General features: G+C 39.1%; 1 protein-coding gene across 7 annotated transcripts in view; it reads left to right on the top strand.

Annotated features, from left to right (window-relative positions):
- Positions 1-5403: 5403 nt before the first annotated feature.
- TCAIM (T cell activation inhibitor, mitochondrial) overlaps positions 5404-22601 on the top strand; it is a 45394-nt gene continuing 28196 nt past the window's right edge. For 2 of the 7 annotated variants that reach the window (XM_051612890.1, XM_051612884.1), the window contains exons 1-10: positions 5633-5973; positions 7654-7729; positions 10664-10799; positions 11344-11497; positions 12654-12900; positions 14427-14549; positions 17201-17298; positions 18933-19024; positions 21249-21481; positions 22002-22133. In XM_051612890.1, the coding sequence (XP_051468850.1) occupies positions 7701-7729; positions 10664-10799; positions 11344-11497; positions 12654-12900; positions 14427-14549; positions 17201-17298; positions 18933-19024; positions 21249-21481; positions 22002-22133 (1244 nt within the window). In that variant the 5' untranslated portion in view covers positions 5633-5973; positions 7654-7700. Of the gene's footprint in view, positions 5483-5630; positions 5974-7653; positions 7730-10663; positions 10800-11343; positions 11498-12653; positions 12901-14426; positions 14550-17200; positions 17299-18932; positions 19025-21248; positions 21482-22001; positions 22134-22601 lie in introns of those variants that run through there. The other 5 variants (XM_051612885.1, XM_051612886.1, XM_051612887.1 and 2 more) reach the window with 5 other exon arrangements.

Raw genomic sequence — 22601 nt, 5'->3', positions numbered from 1 at the left:
TTACTGATTTACACCAAGGCTTCAAACTCAAGTTGTGTTTTTAAATACTCAGCTGGGTGATAATACAGGTAGTAGCACTGAAAGAGAAAATTTTTTCCAAACTATATAGATTATCACATTGGCTTACACAGATATTTTGTAATGGCATCATTAGATAAAGAGGAAGCTGCAGCCTCAGTACATTCTTCTTTCACAAAGAATCCAGCACAAATGGTTTTTCTTCTCCCAGCAGGTGATAGTGTGCAAGTGCACACATTGAGTGTATCTACTGTTGTTGAATGAGATGTTTTCCACATTGCTTCATAGTCTGTCAAAGTACTACATGTTGCCTTTTGTCTTCCTCACAGTATCTTGAGAGAATATTGTCCCATCTCTGTGCACCTTGGATCTGAATTTACTTACTCCAAAAGCCCAGTGAAAAGCACTGAAAGTAAAATAACTTGAAAAAACACCACATGAGACATGCCTGACTTAAGAGTACCTTCCTTCACAGAACTGAGAGACTCTACACCAGTTCCTCACAGATGAAGTTTTAGTTGTCTCTTACTAATTACTTGTATATGGCTTCACATTTGTATATACACATACTTTCACTGAAAAGGAAAACTTGCTTTCTTCCTTGATTGTGCTCTTAGAGGGAAGTGGTTTCGTCCAGTTTTAGTTTCTGCCAATTGCATGATGAAATGGAAGCTTCTAGCAAGATAGTTCTAGCATTTCTCATTCATCAGGAACTTTTATTTTTTTCACTGGCAAATCCTGAATCAGATTCAGAGCACGAATTACTTCAGTCAGACTTCATCTACTGATCTGCAGCCTGAGTAAGGACCAAGCATCTTCTATCAGAAAACTCTTGTGGCAAATCTGTGGGACCTCTGTCAAAGATTATGGTTGTCTGAGTTCCCCACTTTTGTAGTGTTAGTTTAGGTCTCCAGAGCCAGCCTTCACAAACATGCCAGTAATACCGCTCTTTTGGTCCTGCTCTCCTCCCCCATTGGAGCTTTCTGTGCTGAAAATTTCTGCTCTCTTGGGTGTAGAAGTTCATAGGTTTTTTTAAGGCTATTCCATCGTAAGTGACGGCCAAGATGCTAGCATAAGCCCTCAGTGTTTGAAAAATCCTCTCTCTTGGGGCAGCATTATTGCAGCTGTCCTTTATGTCTCTGAATCATGAAAGCAATCATGATCTTAGGACTGGATGGTTTTGAGGGCTGTCAGGTTTATATTTTTTGGGAGGGTTGCCACTCTAGTCTTAAATTTCATGCCATCAGTCTGACATCATGAATCTGATCAGCAGTTGTTAAGGGCCCTGACCCACTTCAGGGTCAGGTCCTGACTCTTTTTGATACCACTGCTTATTCAGTCTGTCTGGGAGTTGCTACTGGAAGAGAGAGGATTGAATCTGGTGACCACCAAGATCACTGCCTTCCTCCTGCACCTGTACATAAAAATGCAAGGATAAAGGCTCTTGTGTTTTTATAGGGTATTGTGCTTCTGCAGGGCTCTCATCTGCTTTCCTTCTAAAAAACAATAGATTCAATACTAACAATTAAATGGCATTTCTTTAAAAGCCCCTTAACGTCAGAATTTCTCTGGAAGAATAGTTGTCACTAGTTCAAATGGACTTTGGGTTCCACCACTTCGTATACACCAAGATGGCTCTGCAATTTGTAAGGTTTATCCACCTGGACAAATCCAGTAGCATTCTGCTGCTTTTGTTTCCTGGTAGCCAAAAGACTGGGTAAGAAATGATCAGGTTTCAGATGAGGAATCTAAACTGATGTCCTTCCAACCACTCCAGCATAATTGGCAAGAGCAGTTTTGGAAGGCTTCAACAAAGTACAATTGGCAGTGTAGTCAACAGTAAGAAACTAAGTCATTTAGTGCTAATTACTTTTTGTAAGAGTCTTTGTAGCTTAAGCTTCCTTGGAAGTTCAGAGACTATCTGAACCTCAGCTAAATCCCACATTTCTGTAAGCAGCAGCAGATGTGGCTAATACTGTGAGAGACACAGAAGGACAAAATTCTAGTAATCTGTATGGCTTCAAAGCTTGGGATATTCTAGAGACAGCATTATTTTTTCCATTATTAGCAACCTTGAATTTTTCACTTAGATCATCCCCCCCAAAAAAATTCCAAATGTTCATTTATTTTTCAGACAGAGGTTAATAATTGACCTTCCAGCTTAACTTGGAACTCTGTAAAATTTATGCAATGTTTTGGCTCCATCTCCTGAGTACCATCTTCAGCTCATAGGGTGCAATCTCAGGCATGTTTTGTATTAACAAGCAAAACAAGCTCCCCAAATGCAAATCATTGCTCAGATTTTTTTTACAACTGGTATATCTGGTGTTTCTGTCAATACAGTGTTTCTCCCAATCACCAGGATAAACCAGTAGCCAATTTAAACAGCTTTACTGTCACTTTTTTATACTGTCTGTGTCCATGTGAAATACCATAGAAATCTGATCATTTTGATGTGCATCAAAATGCCAGAAAAGTTTCTTGAGCAACATTCTCAGTACTATTTTGGTGACACAAATTCCATGTGCTAAACAGGACGAAACTCCAGTGTGTAATGGAAACAAGCCTGGGAAGATGAAAAAATGTTTCAAAGTATAAAGTTAAGTGTAACAGACAATGCAGTTTTGCGTAGCCATCCACTCAGGTAGACTATATCCATATTTTTTCTTTTTCCCAGGTAAAAATTGCTGCTTCTTAGAAGCTGAAAGAATTTTTGTGTTTGAGATTAAGCCATTTAAAAAATGTATTTAGTTTTTCATACAGGAAATAAAATGTATGCTTACCTCTTTGCAGACAGAGACAGAAAAAGGTACAAAAACCCCCTTTCCTGTGCTGCACTCAGTATCCAGGTCTAGGCAATGCTGTGCTCCTTCAGCATGTGTTGTTAGATGTGTGAGAAATGCCCTTTGTAAAAATGTTTCTTCAGTTTTCACTCATTACAAGGTATGCTCTTGGAAAGATGACTTTTGTTAGGTGTGGACACTTTCTTGTAACTAAAACAGAATAATGTTGTTTGGAAGACTTACCACAATGTTATTTCAAAGCATTGATAGTTCTGAGAATTTCTTAAACTGGGAACAGAGGGTGAGAAGCTGAAAATAGAAGTCTTACAGTGATAGTTTTACAATGTTTTATAAAAAGTGACTGGGAGGATCATTTCAGATGAGTTGTTAAGATGTTAATAAACGTTTTATATTCTTTATACGAAGTATTCAAAATATCTGTGAGTCAGTATTGTCATTAAATTATTTCATTCCATTCAGATCCCTGAAATTAATATATTTAGGTACACAGGAGGATAGGTGAATGGCAAAGCTGATGTGGAGAGTTTAATATCTCATAACTACTACAAGAATCTAGAGTATGATATGCTGCATGAGGAGGTTAAGAATGTGTGAAATCAGTCAGACTATTCAGTTTTTCACCACACTGTAGCACATCGTGTAGCAAATGCTCATGAATAAATTGGGCTGAAACTCCCAGCTGTGGACGTGGCCAGCTTCCAGCTTTAACTACAGACTCGAGTGGAGGCTACAACGAGGCCTCTGGTTTGTGCTCAATTCGCTGAAGAATTCTGATGGATGTTAGTGAGGAGAGCAGTAAAATGAAATGTCCCTGGTGTAGTAATCAAATCTTTAATTACCAAAACCTTAATGCCATGCTCCTCAGCTTTGCTAAAATATGGCCACATAAGAGCAGCTACTAGTTCACATGTCTGCCCTTTCACATTCTCCAGACACATCCTTCATCTTTGCAAGGGTGTTTTGGCACATCCCAGGTCTGACATGTTTCAGTCTTAACCCCTTCTGTGTAACTTTTCTAAAATGACTAGTATGATGAGTAGTATAAAAAATAAACGTTGATGTCAGTGGCCTCAGAGCCTGTGCTATTGTGTGTGATGGGACTGGAAAAACTGGTGCCACTTTCTGGCCATCTGCAGACTAAGGACTAGAACAGAAACAAGAGTGAAGAGAAAATGGCTCGTTGCTGCTTGTATCAACTTCATTGTGATGCTTAAAATTCTCCGTGTTAGGGGACAAGATGTAGTCAAAATACAAACTTCAGTTGTTTATTTTATCTGGTATAAAACAAGCTTTCTGTTCAGAAGTGTCTGTGCTGCTCCTGCTGAGCCAGTGGGATGTGTCCTGGGAACTGATAGGGAATAACAAGACCAGATAAAGCCACATGGAATGTTCTGGTGACTTTCACAAGCAGTAAGTGTTGAGACCTTTAGCTAAGAAGTAGGAATTAATTCCTGTGCTTGGGGATGGCTTGCTCTAGCTGTTTGAAAATGGGTACCCTATTCCACAGAGCTGGTACCTGGCATCATCACCTGCTGCTTCCCAGTTTAGTTTATTCCTCACCGAGTTGAAAGAACTCCCGGGTGAAATGAACAGCACGCTTTTCTGTTGAATCAAATTTATTTTCCCATCTGCATAATTATGCAACCAATTTGCTTACATAACTGATGGCTCCTATCGGGAGGCAAAAAACATGCTGCACGTTACGGAAATTATGCAAATCCCCCAAGGGCTGTGAGAGTGTTAACTTGATGATTTAAAGCTTCATTGAGCTACAGCTAGTTCCTAAACCTTGTCAGTCCTCTTCTTAACCTCTTCTGCCTGAAAATTCAATAGACTGTATGCAAATCACTCAAATCCCTAACAGTTAACCACTCTCTGCCCTGCAGCAGTAGACGTCTTTGCTCTAAAGCTCCGTGTCTCCCCATCAGCTGCCTTTTGACACCCAGCTACCTTGGAAGACAAAACAGATGCATAGCCGCGAGCGCACATCGAGTGTGGGTGACTGCAGCAACACCGCTTTTGCTTTCCCCCTCGGCACCGCAGAGCTCACAGCTGCTTCTCGGCCCACTTGGCCCTTTCTTTCCACAGAACGCAGGAAACGTGGAGGGTGCGTGAAGACCGGGCGAAGGCCTTTCCTCCGCGTGGCCCGGCAGCAGCAGCCCCCCGCGCCAGGGACCCCCCTGCCCTGCCCCCGAGGCACAGCTCTGGGAGTACCCCAGCGTGGGAAGCAGGAGGCACTGCAAGGAAGAAGGGGACCGCTCTCCCTGCACCCTGCCTTAGCAGGGCCTTTGAGGAGCAGCCGCAGCGCCGTCCTTCGCGGCGCGCTTGGCAACCGAGGGCGGCAGCAACACCGCGGCCGTAACAGCAAGGTCCTTTGCTTCCACTCCTCCCCGGCCCCGGCCCCGGCCCCGGCCCCGGCCCCGGCCCCGGCCCCGGCCCCGGCCCCGGCCCCGGCCCCGGCCCCGGCCCCGGCCCCGGCCCCGGCCCCGGCCCCGGCCCCGGCCCCGGCGCCATCGCCCCGCCCGCCCCCTGCGGCCCCGCGCCTGCGCGCGCCGCTCCCCGCCCTGGCGCCGCCCCCGGCGGGAATTCCCTCCGGGAACGGCGGCGGCGGCGGCCGCGCCAGGCGATGGGGGCCGGGCCGGCGCTGTCCGGCCCTGGCGGTAAGGGCTGGGCTGGGCTGGGCTGGGCTGGGCTGGGCTGGGCCCGGGCGCTCCTCTGTGAGGGCGGGCGCTCGGGAGAGGAGAGGGGGAGGCGGTGCGAGGCCGAGCTGGGGCGGGGCGGGAGGTGGGTGGGCTGCGCAGCGAGCAGGCCGTGCGGTGCGGTGCGGTGTGGCGTGGCGGGCCCCGGCGTGCGGGGCGGCCGCTGTGGCGGAGGAGCGGGCCCGGCAGGTGGGCGGCGGGGCCGGGCGCTGCGCCAGCTCCTCCGGTGTTGGCGTCCGTCCCCCCCACCCCCCCCATCGCGGGGAGCGGGGCGGCAGGGCCGGGTCGCTGGGGGCCGGCGGTGCCCGGGAGCCGAGCCCCGGGGCACCTGCTCGGGGGCAGCGGCCGGGCCGGGCCCCGAGCTGCTCCGGGCCGGCGGGTGCGGGCGGTCGCTGCTGGTCCCGGTGCCTTTTGTAACGGCGGGGCAAGGCCCGTAGCGCCCGTTCGTGCCGGTAGGTCGCCGTCGGCAGGACCGACCTCCTTCTCTTCAGCGGGTTTTAAACGCGGTTCCATCAGGGGGTCTGTGTTTGGTGGTTAAATCTGCCCGGAGTTGCATCACTGCAGTTTTGTTTTCTCCCGAGCGCTGCGTTTCTGGGCGCTCTCCTCTGGTTCCTGTGCCCGCCGGTGTCCTCAGGCTGCCTGAGGGTCCGGAGCGGGTCACCCCGGGGGCAGCGCCGAGGTAGCGCCTCGTGCAGCGTCCCTCGTGTTCCCAGGGGCTTTTCTGCTTGCCGAGTGACTGCGACATCCTTGGCGTTTTGTGTCGTCTCAGCAGGCGTATCTGTGAGGTGGGGTGCAGGTGGAGCTGGCTCCAAACCTGGGGGCTCTTATTTGTCAATTAAGCGTTGTAAGAGTTTCTGAGGGATGAATAGAGCGTTTAAAACAAGAAACAGTGATGCTTTTGTCTAGTTATATAAAGTGTCGCCACCGATTAGTGAGATTCTTAGGTTTTTCCATGCTCTGTCCAAATCCCTGAGGCTAAAATTACAACAAGGGAAAACTTTCATTACCAGGGAGCTTATTTAATGTGTTTAAGTTACTTTATGATTAGGATTGTTGTTAGGGACACTGAAGATGGAACTTGCCCACCTAGCTGAAAATCAGAATACAGGAATTATAAGGTATTTTGGGGCTACTTTAGCTCAGCATTTGTTTTCTCACCCTATTTGCTTCTAGTAAAATATCTGGTAAACAATTTATATTCTTAGTGAAGTATATTTATATTAGTAAGACGCGCTTCTAAAACTTTAAGGGTTCTGTTCTGCAGAGTAGTCATAGAAACTATCCTGTTGTGCTGGAAGAGGGATGGTGTTTCTGATAACTGCTCACCCCGTGTGCTTTAAAATGGCATACTTATGGAAATGTTATTTTGAACAGTGCAAAGAAAAGTTGGTGGGTTTTTTTTAATAGCACGTGAAAACATGATAAAACATTGCCAAGAGGGATCTTCCCTTATAAACCCCAATAATTGGGTACGTTTGTACTCTGACATGCCAAGTGGTTTATCTCCTGTTGGAAAACACTCAATTACAGTAGCATAGTCCAGAAGTTACTCGTAAAAATTTGGTGATTCATTTTAATAAATGCAAGCAAACTTTTGCTAAAGATTTCCAGACATCATTCTATGATAGCGTCTTTCATTTTGTTTTTATAATTTGCCCCCATAAAATAGTTGGCATATAAATTTAAAGTGTTATAATTTGTCTGAAAGTTTTGGACTTAGGTTGAAAATGTATGTGGAATTCAATAACTAGTAAGTGTTAGTGCTTAAAGAAAGCTTCTGTTATTTTTTGTTTGTTTGTTTCTATATTTGAGACAAAAACTGAACATCAGGAAGAGTGGGAAACATTTTCAGTAAATAACTTTTTAGGTTTTTTTCCTCACTGGAACATCTTTAGATATTCATCTTCAAATCAAGAGATGGTACCAACTCTTAATAATTTGTGAGACTCACTCTTAGATGAAACTGAAAACAATCTTAGGCAAAACTTTAGGCTTTATGTGTGGTTTCTCAATTTTGCCTTACTATTGTGACTTGAAAAGTTATCTGCTGGGGTTTAGAGAATGCACTGAGTAACAGGGGAAAAAGATTAATGTCTGTTACTAAACAGGATTTTTCTTTTTCTTTTTTTAAGTGAATTAGTGGATGGCTGAAAATTGGCTTGACCATTGAGTTGCAGAAATGTTTTGCTGCTTGAGAACCGTGAGGAGGTATTGCATGTTGCTGACCTAATTTACCTTTAGCATATGTTTAAATGTTTGCCTAAGACTTGCATATATGTAAAACTGGTTTAGGTTTTTTTTTTTTAATGCTTATTTCTTTGGCTCTCTCATCTTGACAGCTTGATGTTTTCAACAGCTCATCCACAGTTGAAAATCTCCAAAAGCCATACACTTGTCCTCGAGTGAGATATTAAAACGCCTCTCAACAAAACAAGGGGTTTAAAATAGCTTACTTATGAGAAATCTAAATCTGAATATTACATGATGTATATTACTGCATTATTGAGTTATTAAAGCTCAGTGTTTCAAAAAGAGTTAATATCTCTGCAATAATGAGCTTAATTTAACAAAGCTTTTCAATGCCAAAGCTATAAGCCAAAAAGTTAAACTTCAGAGAGATGTGAAGAAAAAGTAAAAAGAAAGCTGAAGTGAATTATTTAATCAATAAATTAAATCTGTCCTAGAGTACGATTGCATAATGTGTTCTAGTGAAGATTGTGTTTCATGTCTTTCATGAAGCAGAGATGGCTGTCGTCGAGGTGATTTTGACCTTGCTTTTAATAGGAAGCTCTTCTGTGCTCTTCAGATCTGAGTGAAGCTCTTGGAACAATCCTTGCTCCTTGTGAGCAAAGCCATCATAATCTTTCTTGCGTTTTCCCTCTCTAAATTCATTTTAATTAATGTATTTTGTCACTTCACTTGAAGGATGCCACAGAGTTCTGTCTTTCACCTTCAGTAAATGAATTCTTCCTTCTGTCACACAGACTAACTTTGGCCTTTGAGCGTTTCTCTTTTAAGCAAGTTCAAAATAGACGTTTGGCTGGAATCCTGAGCCTTCCTGCTAGCGTGACAGTGTTGTTTAGATACAAAACAAGGAAACTGAAGTTAACCATACTTGGCCATTTTTCTTGTAGAATACCAGATGGAAGTTTATGATTAATAAACTTTGAAGTATGATTAATAGTTTCCAGGTGTGTTGGAACTTTTTTCCTAATTTCTGGAAACGGCATGCAGTGTAGCTTGAGAGTGGATGTGGGAAATTGTGTATCAATAAGGTGAGGAGAGAACTGAGCTCCTTCCTTCCTACTAGCAAAGCTGGATGTAGGAGGATGTTGTTTTCTTGTATGGCTGTTAATCAAAACTGGTATCAGACAGGTAGCTGATTAATTTACTTTTTTTTTTCCCCCTTTCTTGGAAATTATTTTTTTGCTTTGTGTCCACTTGCTAAAAAAGTCGTCTCTATTTTTTTTTCCTCAGCAAGACAACTATTCTGGTGTTTCCAGATCCAAAATGGTAAAACATATGACCAAGTGGACTTTTACTCAGTGTCTTTTGCTCCCATTCTTCCCGGGTCAGATAGAATTATTTTTTTCCTGCATCACTGAGCAACTCTGGGATGTTCTTGTCATTGAGAGCTTCTGCTCTTCATAAAAACCTGATATTGCTGTGTTACTTCAACATCTGCTATTTTGAATAGTATAATGAGCTATACTGATGACTAGTCTTAGAGTCTTTCTCACATGCAGCCAGGAATGAGGTAGAAGTGTTTGTCAGTGATGCATTTTATCTTTTTTTTAATCTTCCATTTAATCTGCACTCATGAAAATTGCTTCTAGTCATAGTGGTTTGAAATTTCATCAGCCATCTTACATTACAGGTTTTCCATCCAAATTCTCTATGAAAACTTCTCCTGTTTTCAGCAAGCTGACTTTTAAGACCTACTCATTAAATATGTGCCCACCTCTTAGACAGAAAACATTAGCTTTAACTGCTTTCATGTTTCTAATTGAAGAGCTGGAAAGGTTGACAGAAAAAAGGTAGAGCAGGGGTCATTGCCTCTGCTTGACAACTCAACTGTTGTCAAGTAAATACTGTTTGCCAAAAGAAAAATACTGCCTATTATCTGAGTACAAGTTTGGGGATTTTTAAATTTTGTTGTTGTTGTTGTTAATGGAAGCAGTCAGGAAATAGTCCCACGTGTTTCTGTGTCCAGGACATTTAGTTGCTCTAGGATGCTGAACAAATAAGTCTTTGTAAAACAGTCTTGCTTACTCTTATTAATAAAAATTCACTAGTTTTTTGTCGCCTGGAAGCAGCTTTGCCTCCAGTTTGCCATCCAGTTTTCCTATTTAGGGCTTGCAATTTGAATGATACTGTGAGGAGCTGAACAGCATCATACTGCTTAATAGAGGAGAATCTGTCCTGAGGTGCAAACTTAAATGAACATTGATAACAGAGAAAATGGTTGGCCTGTTGAATTTGTTAGCCTGTGAAATCAGCTGAAGGAGAAGACTCCTGAATTTACTAAATAAAGGGAAGAAAAGCACCGTCTTTTTACTTGATGTCTCCTACAGAAGAGTATGTTTGGAAAGTAGATTCATTTATTTTTTTAATGGACACGAGTGTGTGGACTTCAATCTAATGCATAACTTACATTGGTTGAATTGTGATGACTATTCCTGGGTAAAATTTAGTATACTTTTGGCACTGCTTGAAAAGTAAATGGGTTTTGCTTTTAACCTGGAAGTTCAAAAGTATGTAAGAGTTGGTTTTTAAGAGCAGCTTCAGCAATTGCTGCAAAAAATACCACTAAAGCTAGTCTTTATCATTCCAGCTACTTGATTGTTTTTTTCTTATTTGAGCCTGTGTTGACAAAATAGAGGGAAAAGTTATTGTACTCTTTTTCATGTCTTCAGTCGACCGTTAGCATCCATCATCTCAAACCTGTTGGATTGTTCTGTGTAAATACAGCCCTGTGAGTCCCAAAGGGGAAAATGAGCACTCAGACTTCTTATACCAGTTTTACATTATGATACTTCCAACCGTGAATGTTTACTTCATTCTGTCACATTCTAATGTAGTTTATATCAGTTTGTCACTTGATTGGTTGCATCATACATAAACATTTTATTACTTTACTAGGTTATGTCTTGAGAAGATGCTGCTACAGTGTGTACTTCAGTCAAGAACTTTGTCAGGAGCTGATGCTATCAATGCTCTGAGGCCTTTCTATTTTGCTGTGCATCCAGATTTCTTTGGCCAGCATCCCAAAGAAAGGGTAAAAATCTTTTTGTGTGCTTTCTTTGTAAATGTGTCATATATCAAGGATGAAAATTGACTGGTTTCCTGCTGTCAGAGAAACAAATGTAGTATTAGAATTGAAAACTGTTGTTTCCAGAGAACAAAAAGATGCGCTTTCTTTGTTTTTAACAAGAATGAATCCCTTAAGCATCCATCAGTTATTATTCATGTTTTCTGTTTAATTGTTACACAGAAAATACTGAATCCTTCCAGTCATAATTTATAATACATATTGCTTGCTTTATCACTTTGAAATGTTGTGCATTATATTTGAATCAGTGGATTTCTCTAAGCTTGAAAGCCTTAAAAGTGGTGTTTCGACATGTACAAGAATGTACAAATATGTACATCATACTATTTATTAATGCAAGATAATTATTCATTTATGCAGATAATATGAACTATATCACTACTTGTTGAGAGCAGCTGGCAATTTGTAAAAACTAATTGTGGGTTTAAGATAAAAAGGTTTAGATGAAAAATGGACAAATTAGTAATATGTACTTTTTTTTTAAAAAAAGGAAGTAAATGAAAACTCTCTGAAGAGGTTAAATGGCTACTTGGAGAATCTACAAAAACCAGGATTTCGCTCCCTTAAGCCAACTCAGCTTACTTTTTATGTGAGAGAAAGAGAGCCAAACTCTTCTAATGTTCAAGAATCCTTCAGTGCTTCAGGTGCTTTTATATTGTGCAGAATCTATTATTCTTGTGCAGTCATAATCACTTTTCAGCTGAATAAAATCCTCTCATACCATGAAAGTATGTATTAGGTCGGGCAGCTAGAACCATCTCAAGTAATTAAATATCTTTAGCTTTAAAAAGCATTGAAAGAATGAGGAATTATGAGGTTGAGGTCAAGCTACAATACGAGGAAGTAAAAAACATAGGTTGATGTAAATTATAATTTTTCTGCTTTTAATACCTTTGTCACTTTTAACTGGAACAACAGTTGTGTGCTTGTTTTCATTGCAGATAATGTCATATGCAATGTGAGGGTGCTTGTGGGATCAGTAGGAACTCATCCTCTAAGCAGAAGTTGTATAGTATCTGAAGTTTTAAATTACCACATTGTCTCTTAGCTTTTGGACTACAGAAAATATTGCTTAGTTTAGAATATTGCTTTTGATTACTTTTATTCTATGTACTTGTCTCTGATGTGCAGATAGGCCTCATCTAACAGATGAGTTATGTTCTGTATCCTGGTGGTCAAAGCACTTGAGCAAATTGTGGTGGACCCTAGTGCTAGAAAACAAAATCATGCTGCTTTTCAAGAAAATAGCAGTGCTACATCCAGTCTTCTAAAAATAACAGTTCAACTGGCAGCTGTGTTCTGCTCTGGACACTAATGCTTTCTTGCTTTCTAATGGGAGGGTTAGACCAAATAGCTAAGTGGTGAGGCTTAACTGTAGGCAGTGTGCAAATGTAATGCTTTGTTCTGAAGCTTCTGTCCAGAGCCTGCGAAGAGCTGTTGTAGTTGTAGTAAGTGATATCCAAAACAATGCTAAGTAATAACAGGAATTGTGTAGAACTGTTGGACAAAACTGCCACTGCTGAACTGAAAGGGTTTTTTTGGGTTAAAGGGGTAACTTTTTCTGGCTACTTCATCTGTAGCTAGGTTTCAGACTTGTACCAGGATTTGGATATTTAAAACAGCTCTGTTTATATTTTTGGGTTCGTAACGGTTTTAAAGGCTAAACTGCATGTGAATTTTGCAGTGCGTATCAAAACTGTGTACTCCTTGTTTGGGTTCCTGTAAGATGAGAGAAACGTGAATGCATTTTAAATAATTTTAATTAAATAATGCTAATTTTGTGGGATTTGCGTTTTGCAGGGTTTCGTGCAGTCAGTATTACATTACATACTAGGGATCTCCTGAGCACGGTATTAGATATTCTCAACTCATGCAGTTTATCAACGGAGCATGTTCAGAGTTTGAATGTGAACTCTCAGTCCCACAAGGAAGCAAAAAGCACAGTGAACAGGCCTATCAAGTGGGATAAGACTTACTATTCATTTACTGGATTCAAGGATCCTGAGGAGGAGCTAGAACAAGCCCAGAGAATGGAAACAACTCTAATGTATGTAAGGTTTTTTATTTAACTGATGTTTTGTAACCTAAATTTATCTTAGTCTGAATGCTGAGTTTTTTAAAGGCAATCAATAAACATTCTGAACAGTACAAAACTTTATTGTCCAACATGTAATTCTGTCACACTTTTTATAATTAAAGAGAGTTCAGATGAGCTCCTGGGATAACTATGGTGCCAGCTAAGCTGAGGCGTTCTTGTCTCTTTACCCAGCATTCATGTTTGGTCAATCTAGTTTTTGTTCTAATTTTTCAGTTTTGTGGAAAATCAGTGGTGATTCGGAAGGAGACAGACTCTAAATAGCTCCTTACCTCTTACAGGATTTTTATAACACCAAACTATATGGCTATTAACTTTGTGATCATGAAATACTAGCAATATTCTGTTGGGAGTGGGAGATCATACATGTAAACTAAGGTTAGAATGGTTTCATTTTCCAGATATCTTAGTGTTGTGCTTTTGATGTTCAGCATACCAACCTTTATATTTAAATTTAGAACTGAACTTGCATTAAATGCATCTTGTTACATATTAGGAGTTGGTTTATTATAAATTCTATATGTACTCATTTTGGGGAAGGGTAAAAAATACTGCCTTAAACTTTTTTGTGATGATGAGACTTAAGTGCCATTTGAAATAAATGTAAAACTGTGGTGGTACCTCTCATCCTGCCTAGCACCTCACAAATAAAACTACTGTAATATATGCTACTGTAAAAAAACTTAGCTGAAGTTTAACAGTATTTTTACTTATTTTTGGCACAAACAAGTTACATATTAACAGTCTGGGTTTAATACCTAGCCATTTGGCATTCAGGCTCTCTTTTTGCTTCTGAGTTTGAATTTTCTACTTAGAGTACGTTATGAGAATGGCAGTATTTGTAAAAATAAGCATATGAAAGTAAGTTTATGCTATGAACAAAGGCTAAATCTCTTAAAGAGTAGCTTTTTCCTAGGAATGGAGCGATCTATTTATTGAAGGTTTTAGATGTACTCCATGAGTCATGTTTGCCTGGTTGTGATTATTGACAAAAGAACTGTAAAACTTTGACCTGCTTAATCTGTGTTCATCCCAGCTCTCTTAAGAGTTACCTAACTTGGCCCTTATGTGATAATTTACTGTGATCACTTTGGTAGTTGCTTTTTTGTTTGTTGTTTCTAAAGGCAGATGCGTGGGAACTTCTTTTATTAATGCACTAAGGTCTGAAGCTGCCACCCAAAATCACACTAATCTGCTGCTCTACATCTTTCACACCTCTAAGTCTTAGAGTGTAACACTGTCAGCTTCTTTTGGCTCTGTTTGATTCCCTAATTGTTTGTTTTTCTTTGTAGAAATCCTGTGGTGAAGCATTTAGCAATTTCAGTTTCTGTCCTCTACTTTTAAAAAATCCTTTCACCTGGTAGCTTGAATAAAATGTTAATGGTAACAATAAAAATGCAGTTAGTTGTACTTCTTGCATGAAAGATAACACAGCATGCCTCTACTCTTGGATTTTTTTTTTCCTCCTCTTCTTTCAGATCCTGGCTAGATGATAATGAAGCAAGTGCAGTAAAAAAGCTGAAAAAGAGTTTGCCACTTAGAAAAGAACTAGAACGTTTAAAATTTGAACTCTCTCATCAGCTTCAGCTCTCAGATATCAGGTAATAAATTAGATTGGTTGGGCTTAAATTAAGACAGTTAAAGCAAGAAGGTGTTGTGTAATGCTACACCATCAGCTTTAAAGGCTTATTCCAGCAGAACAGCTACATTTCAAATATGTGAAAGTGTTACTGCACTGAATAATATTTTTTGTAGAATTATGTTGGGCAAAAGTTTTCTATTACAATCTGCTCAAAAAGACCTAGTATTTTTAACTAAAAACATAGGCTTCAGTTGCAACACATAAGCATGTGAAATAGGACCTGTGCTTATGCATTAGTTTGGGTGTTTTGCTGGATAAAGGGGTTTTTCCTGGATTCAGGTGTGTACAAAGGTAACTAGAGTGGGTGGTGAAATGCAACTTTGCACATGGTGCACACTGACATTCTGTGAAGGCTTAGTAAAAATGTTATTCTTTCTAGTGTCTTGCTTCCCACACTCTAGAGCAGGGGGAGGATTTTTTTTAATTATTTTTTTTTTGCTTGAAAGGGCTGAGTATGGTTGGTGATCTTGATTCTTCAGAATGTTTTCCAGGAAACAATATCTTATTCTTTTTTTAAAATTTTGTGCCTTCAAACAAGGATGTTCTAAAGCAGCATATTTGGGATGGGAAAATGGCAGAGAGTGTATTAAATAATGGAAAAATGAATTTTGGGGGATTATTTCAAGGGCTAGTCTATGAAGTTGTTTTAACCAGAAAAGATATAACTGGAGCTTCTGAATTATACTTTTGTTCCTTTCACTCTGTAGAAGACCCTGGCTTCCTTTAAGTTGAGACCAGTGGGGTTTTTTTAACACAATATCTAATCCTCTGCAGCTGTGCCAGTGGTGGGGATTTTTAAGTTTCTAAAATGCTCTTCAGTATTAAATGCGCAGGTTTGGTTTTATTAATGGCTTGTATTTAATTTTCTTATAGTTTGTGCTTTTAAAATACACTAGAGCTATTGTGTTCCATGAAGACTTACTAACCTTCCAAGAGTTGTATTGTCATAATTCAGAAAAGACTGTGAGTGTCAGAAATCTGACAAGCATCTTAATAGGACTGCTACTATTACTACTTGTGATCCTGCAGCCTAATGCTAGTGTGTTTACAGAGGTATGAAAAAATAAGGGAGTCATTTGCTCTATTCTATGTAAAAGTTTAGGACAGCTGAAGAGACAGTAGTATCTATAAGCCACTTTTTTGCATTCCTGTCTGGTGCTACTGAAAGCAAAGTGATATTGTTAGGTAACAGTAAATGGTAATTGAAATTACTTGCATTGTAATAGATTGGATTGCCTCATAAGCTCTGTGGTGTAGTGCCATCCTCTGCATCCCAGAGTGGTTTTTTGACAGGTTTCCCTAAATGAAGTGGTGTGGGTTGACCTGAGGCAGCATCTCTGCACCCACACAGCTGCTCACTCACACATCCCTGGTGGGGTGGGAGGACGAGAGTAGGAAAAGCAAAAGCAAGAAAACTTGTGGATCAAGGTAGAAGTTTAATTAAAGTGAAGTGAAGCAAAACTGTGTGTTGAGATAAAGCAAAAAGGAGGAATTCATTCACCCCTCCCCATTGGCAGGCAGATGTTTAGCCCCTTCTGGAAAAGCAGGACCTCAACATTTGTAGTGCTTGCTCGGGAAGGCAAATGCCATAGCCACAAGAGTCCCCCTTCCTCCTTTTTTCCCTGAGCACGGATTGCTGAGAATGGCATTGTATGGTATGGAATATCCCTTTGGTCAGCTGGAGTCACCTGTTCTGGCTGTGTCCCCTCCCAGCTTCTTGCTCACCCCAGCTCACTTGCTGGTGGAGGGGGATAGAGTGGGAAGAAAATGCAAAAACCTGGATGCTCTGCCAGCACTGCACAACAGCCAAAACAGTGGTGGATTATCAACACTGTTCTGTACAAAACACAGAGGGGCTGGGAAGAAAAACAACTTCATCCCAGACAGACCCAGTATAATAAGCAAATGGTAACATCCCATTTTGAGACAGTTTTATATCAACTAGAAGTTTGCAAAAGGATATAATTTTTCAGTACACTGGGACAACTTTACAATTTAAGTGCTTTTTGAAATTTAGTTTATTCTGTCTGTGGTGGAGGAGATAACAAAACTGTATAGTAAAGTCACCAATGTAACACCTAGTTCCTGTATGGTTTAACAAAAAGTACTCCTAAATAAAATATTAATATATATAGCAACTTGCCACTGAAATCATAGTAATATTTTGGGCTATGAATTCAAAGGAAAAGACTGCTCCTCTAGGCAAACATTGCAAAGTGTACAAACAGAAACTGATGCTACACATCTGAACCAAATACTGGGTTGTCTGTCACTATTTACATACTAACCCCCTTCTTACTGGGCAGAGGGATCTGCAAGTTCTGTCTTCTCTCCCATGTTTTGTATCTGTTTTTCCTGTATCTGTTTATTCCTTTTTTATTTTTGACACTCACTGTAAGAAAGACTGAAATTTCAGTTAGACTTGTTATCTAGTCAAATGATACACGACACAGGCAGCTTTTTAGTAGGCCTTTGCTTTTATTACTGTTGGAGTGGTATTTTGTTGGAGTTGTTTGTGTTAAAAGGCTTTCAGCTGCATCTCAAATTCTGTCATTTTCTCTTTTTTTATGATGTTGAGAATGAAATGCTTTCAATTTTATTTGTATTTAGGTGGCAGAGAAGCTGGGGTATTGCTCACCGCTGTAGTCAACTACACAGTCTAGGTCGCTTAGTCCAACAGAGACCTGAAATATTAAAGAATGTTAAAGGTATTTCTTGTTGCTTGTTTCATATATCCTAGCATAGTATTGGTTCAAAGATGAGAAAGAATCTTGTGTGACAAGTGAGTTCTAGTTCTTTTCACAAATGCTTTTGATAACTGGAAAAGCAAACCTGCCAGACTTACTGAAAAACTGGTAAGAACTTATATTTTAAGCTATTAGGTATTTTTTTAAGTGGCCTTTCCTTATAGTGTATTCACTACACTCAGCTTCTGTTTTACTTTAATAAATACAAACTGAGTTGAAGGCACTAGACTTAATACTAATAATGGAAGTAAAAAATTCAGACTGAACCACTGAAAGGTTGCAATGGCTTGTTACCTGTGGTTAGATTCAAAAGAAAAAGGTGAGTAGCTCTCTAAAGGAAGACTTCTTAGAATACCTTTAAAATAGTATTGTCCTCTCTTACCACCCATGTTCCATAGAATACCGATATTAAAGTCTGTATTATCTCAGGCAAAATGAGAATATTCTGTAAACCTGACTTGCCATTCCTCTCATACAGCTGTTTGTGGCAGCCAGGACATGTTTCCTCTAATAGTAACCACATTTATGCATGTCTGCAGGTACTCAGTTTTGAGTGGCTTTCATTTGAGGGTTCACCTAATCCTTTGTCAAAAGACAGAGTGGGTAGGATAAGTAGTAGTAGTTTTAAATTGTATCAGGTTTCAAATTAGTTTCTTTACCTAAGCATGCTAAGGTTTTAAAGTGCTAGAGAAGTCTGTCTTGTGAACCTGTTGTAATCTCCATCTTTGAAGATTTTTAATAATATACTGGCCAAATACCTGTCAGTAATTACACAGATACAGTTGATCTTGCCTTGGGGTACAAGGATGGATGAGATTCCTTAAAGTCAGTGTTCATCTTTCCTAAGGATTTTGGAAAAATTATTTCTGGGAGCAAGAGCTTCTATTTAAGCCAGGCTTTGTAGATTAACACATGACACTGAGGACTTCTGTGGAAGCTTATTTTGATAAATAATTGCCTGTGCTTTTTACCCCAAAGAATTTTTGAGGGTCTTTGTGCTGGACTTAAAAAAAATATACTTGGGCTAAAAACTGATTGGTCCCCTCAAAAGTAAACCTAGTATTATCCTTTTATGTTGCCCCTCTTCTTTCTTTAAAAAAGAGGAAAAAAAAATGAATGTTAAAGCATTTCTTACAGCTTGCATGTTGCAGAGAGTTCTGTGGAAGTTCTGTTGAATGGCTGTGCTGATAGTTCTTTGACAAACCTTTGCCTTATTTAGATATACTTTAAGTATAGAGTGTGTATTTCCTACTGTATATGTGATTTGTACAGGTTATTTGAATATGCTGTCTCCTGAGATTTTTTTGTATTTTAAAAGTAGTCTTTGTAAGAAACAAGTCCAATTAACTGAAAATCTATCAAGTTTAAACAGGGAGAAGGCAAATACTAGGTAAGCTTTGTATGAAAAGAATTATTGAACTGGAGTTTTCAAGAACCACTCTTTGAAATTTTGAGAATAACAAAAGCACCTACATGTGTGTTTGTGCTGCAGAGATGTGTAGCTTGTGACATGTTACTAGCATAGTTGAGATGTAAATAATTTTAGGAATAATTGCTATAACCCACATTGGTAAAGCACTTTGTTCAATCTTTAGGACGCACAGTGGTATTTACAGATCGTTCAGGTATGAGTGCGGCAGGTCACATAATGCTGGGGACCATGGATGTTCACCATCACTGGACCAAAGTAAGATGTCAAAGTAAACCATGATGCCTCCTGTAATGAGACTGTTTTTTAAACAATAACCTAAATATTAATTAGTGCAGATTAATTACCGATGAGTAATTTAAAGCAAACACATAGCTACTCTATTGAGCATGACTGTGTACGTTGTATTCTGAATTTAATCCTGTGATATGTTGTTACTAATAAAAATCTTTGTCACCTCTTTACTTCTGCTTTCACTAACAAAGCAGCCCTACCCCTGATGAGATATAAAGGAAACTAATTTTCTACACAGTGTTCCAGGCTATGCAGTGAGCACTGATCATGAGTCACAAAGATCATCCCTATGAAGAATTTAGGAATTCTATTAAGATTTTGTTTTTTTAAATGGGACTTAAGGAAGTTGTGAAGTGACAGTTTCAGTCAGAGGCTCCTGACCAACCCTCTTACTCCACTTAGTTCTTTTAGGCAGATAATGTGCGTTTTGCCCAAATCTATCTTTAGTAACTGTGAATTCTGCTGCTGCTTGTGTAAAGTTCAGAATTGACAAGCTTTATGGCATCCTAAATTATAAAGTATTACATGCAAAGGTCTGCAAACAAAATACATAGTGGGATCCGCATGTCACTTCTGACAGTTTTCTTGAGTCTTCTTTGTTGAAATATTATTTATAGTTCTATCAAAAAATACTTAATTATGAATGAGATAATTGGTAGAATTTCATAAGTGAGAATTCCATCCTGCTAGGGTATAAGAATATTCTATTTCGTATTCCAGTCAATGAGTAAGGTGAACATCTAGCAGTCAATCCAACACTTTTTCTGGTGGCTGTTTGAATTTTTTCCTGTGTATTTCACCTAGGGAGAAAACAAACCATGGTTTGTTAGTGTGAATGATTTACACAGAACTTAAACTGAGCAACTAGATTTTAATGCAAAACTTGATATAAATACACTGAGGTTCGAGCATGTTAATTGTCATTGGATTAAGAGTGTCCTGATTAATACTAAAATAAACACTCTTCCTTGAAAAGTGAAATGCTTCCTCTCTCTTTGCTGAGGGGTTTTCTGAAGGGGTCATATATCTGCACAAGGTGTTGTGCAGATGGGACAATGTGTAGTTAGTTGTGGTGATGGTATTTGCTTTGGAAGACAAAAAAGGCTTTTATTTTAAAATGCACTGATGATCATGTTGATATACAGAAAAAGTCAGTGAAAATCTTCTTGAGATTAGTTAGCTGCTTGGTTTTTAGAAAGCAGAAATTTTTATCCAGTTCTAACCCATTTTTAAAAGCAATCCTAAGTGCTATTATTTTTGTTGCTAATTATTAGAAAAATGAAGCAGTAGAATAGTATCCAAGTCAGTCTGTAAAGTGGTTGGTGAGAGGTACAATATTTAGGGGATTTCTGCAGTTTTTCTCTATAAGAAATGCAAATGCTGAACCAATGGATTGTATTGTGCCAAAAACTGTTCTGATCCTACTATTGGCTCAGGTTTCTAAAGGGATTATTCTGAAATCACTTGACTTGTTCCAGCAGCAGTATTTTGTTTTGGTTTTTTTTTAATGCAAAACTATGTTACAGTATAACTGAGTAGATGGTAAGTAAAGGTTACAACTACAGACTTCCTCTTTTCACTTTTGTTGCCCTCTTTCAGCCTTCTCCCTATAACACTTTCTATGTCTTGACTCGGGTCTGATCGCTTCTTAACCTTCTTCTGGTATAGGGTTTGTAGATAAGAGATCTGGTACCTTCCTTCTTTCTCCTCTCAAGACAAGTTAGGGTATCATCCAAGCCTTTGGAAGGAACTAGTTTCAGCAACAGGGACTTCTTTTTTGAGAATGGGTATAAACTAGACTGGCAAAAGTACTTTGACTCCACAACTATAACTGTGGTGATAAACATTGCATATAGGCATCATTGTAATTTAATTATTTTTTTTTTAATCTGAGACTATTAATTTCTGTACGTATAAAGAGGCCATCCATCAATCTTACTATGACATTTTGGTGCCTTCATAGTATAGATACTGAAAACACTTATAAGCTTATTCCTTGATATCTTGCCCTAAAACATATATGCTTGACATTTCTGATTATTTTTTTATTGTTTTATTCCACTCCCCCCTGGGTTCTATGTTTGCATTGTTAAATGTCTCTTCTTTTGTAGTTTCTTGGTATTTTTTTCATGTCTTAAAATAAAGTTTTATGCTTTGTAACACAGGAAATGTTTGTGTGTGTACACAGATTTTTGAGAGATTGCCTGATTATTATAAACTTCAGAAAAGGCTGCTATTGTTGGAAGATCGCCTAAGCCAGCTTCTGGGAGGCATACAAGTAATATATATTGAAGAACTGCAACCCCTGTTGACTCTAGAAGAGTACTACGAGACTCTGGACTCTTTCTATAACAGATTACGTGACAGTCGACTACCTTTTCATCCTCGCAGTCTGCGAGGCTTGCAAATGATTCTGGAAAGGTAGGTATTTGCAGGGAAGGCTTCTTTCTTTTAAGGCTTTTACTTTTTTTTTTTTTGTTACACTGATTATCGTTCTCACTAAGAAGAAAACTGTTACAGTCTTGGTTTTTTCATTATCAGTCTTTGTTTCTAAAGTTTTTAAGTGCCTCTTTATGGGTTAAGAAGGAATCAGATTGAAGAAAATCCTGCTTAATTTCATTCAAGTTGGAAGTTCTGTCTATAAAGGGTGCAAGATTAAATCAAAGATTTTGTGCTGTCAGGTCAACACTCAGTTGTGTATGATGGTGCTGCTATTTATACTTTTCAAGTATTGTTGACAGTTGCTTTTTAAATGTAGTTTTTAAAAAGCTTGGATGATGTTTCTCTAGTCTCATGAACCAAACTTGACTATTTTTTTACCAATTATTCTGATTATGATTATATTATTATATTCTTTTATCTTCAGAATTCATTCTGAAAGTAATTAATTTAAATGCATAAAAAAGATACCTTGTTTTTTACTTCCATCATGTTTCGTTAGTGACAGATATGCACCAAGATTACATGAATATGGGCACTTCACGATCCCAACGGTCTGTGATCCAGCAACCCTTCAATGGTTTATTTTTGCCAAAGCACAGGAAGCAAGAGAGAATCTGAAAAGAAAGGAGGAGTAAGTGTTCACGTGTCTCGATACATTTAGCTCATGAAAATCTTTGTGTGTCATATGTTTTATTTGGAAGGGGACAATTTTGAATAATGTATTCATGCTCTTTTAGTGGAAAAACCCTTCTGTTTATAAAATAGGACTTTGCCTGTCGGCTTTACTAAGTCAAAAATTTCATTGTGCAGTGAATGCAGTTGTTAGAAAATACCCATCCTTCACCTTGTAGAAACAGTTGTACTTTATTCAGAAACAAAATGTCTTAGCTTATAAGAAAAAGTTACGTAATTTTTTTATAATTACTTCCCCAAAGGAGAGATTTTTTTTTTAAGGCAGACACCTTTTTATTGAATAAAAAAAGCAAAAAACTATTAATGTAACTTGTATAGTGACAAGAAAGAGTAAAATCTAAATGAAAAATAACAGAGACCTTCTAGAGAATTATTATTTTTAGTTGTGTGTCAGTTAGTTGAGGTG

The sequence above is a fragment of the Apus apus genome, chromosome 2 (assembly GCF_020740795.1).
Source record: "Apus apus isolate bApuApu2 chromosome 2, bApuApu2.pri.cur, whole genome shotgun sequence".
Lineage (NCBI taxonomy): Eukaryota > Metazoa > Chordata > Aves > Apodiformes > Apodidae > Apus > Apus apus.
This window is presented reverse-complemented; position numbering and strand designations above follow the sequence as displayed.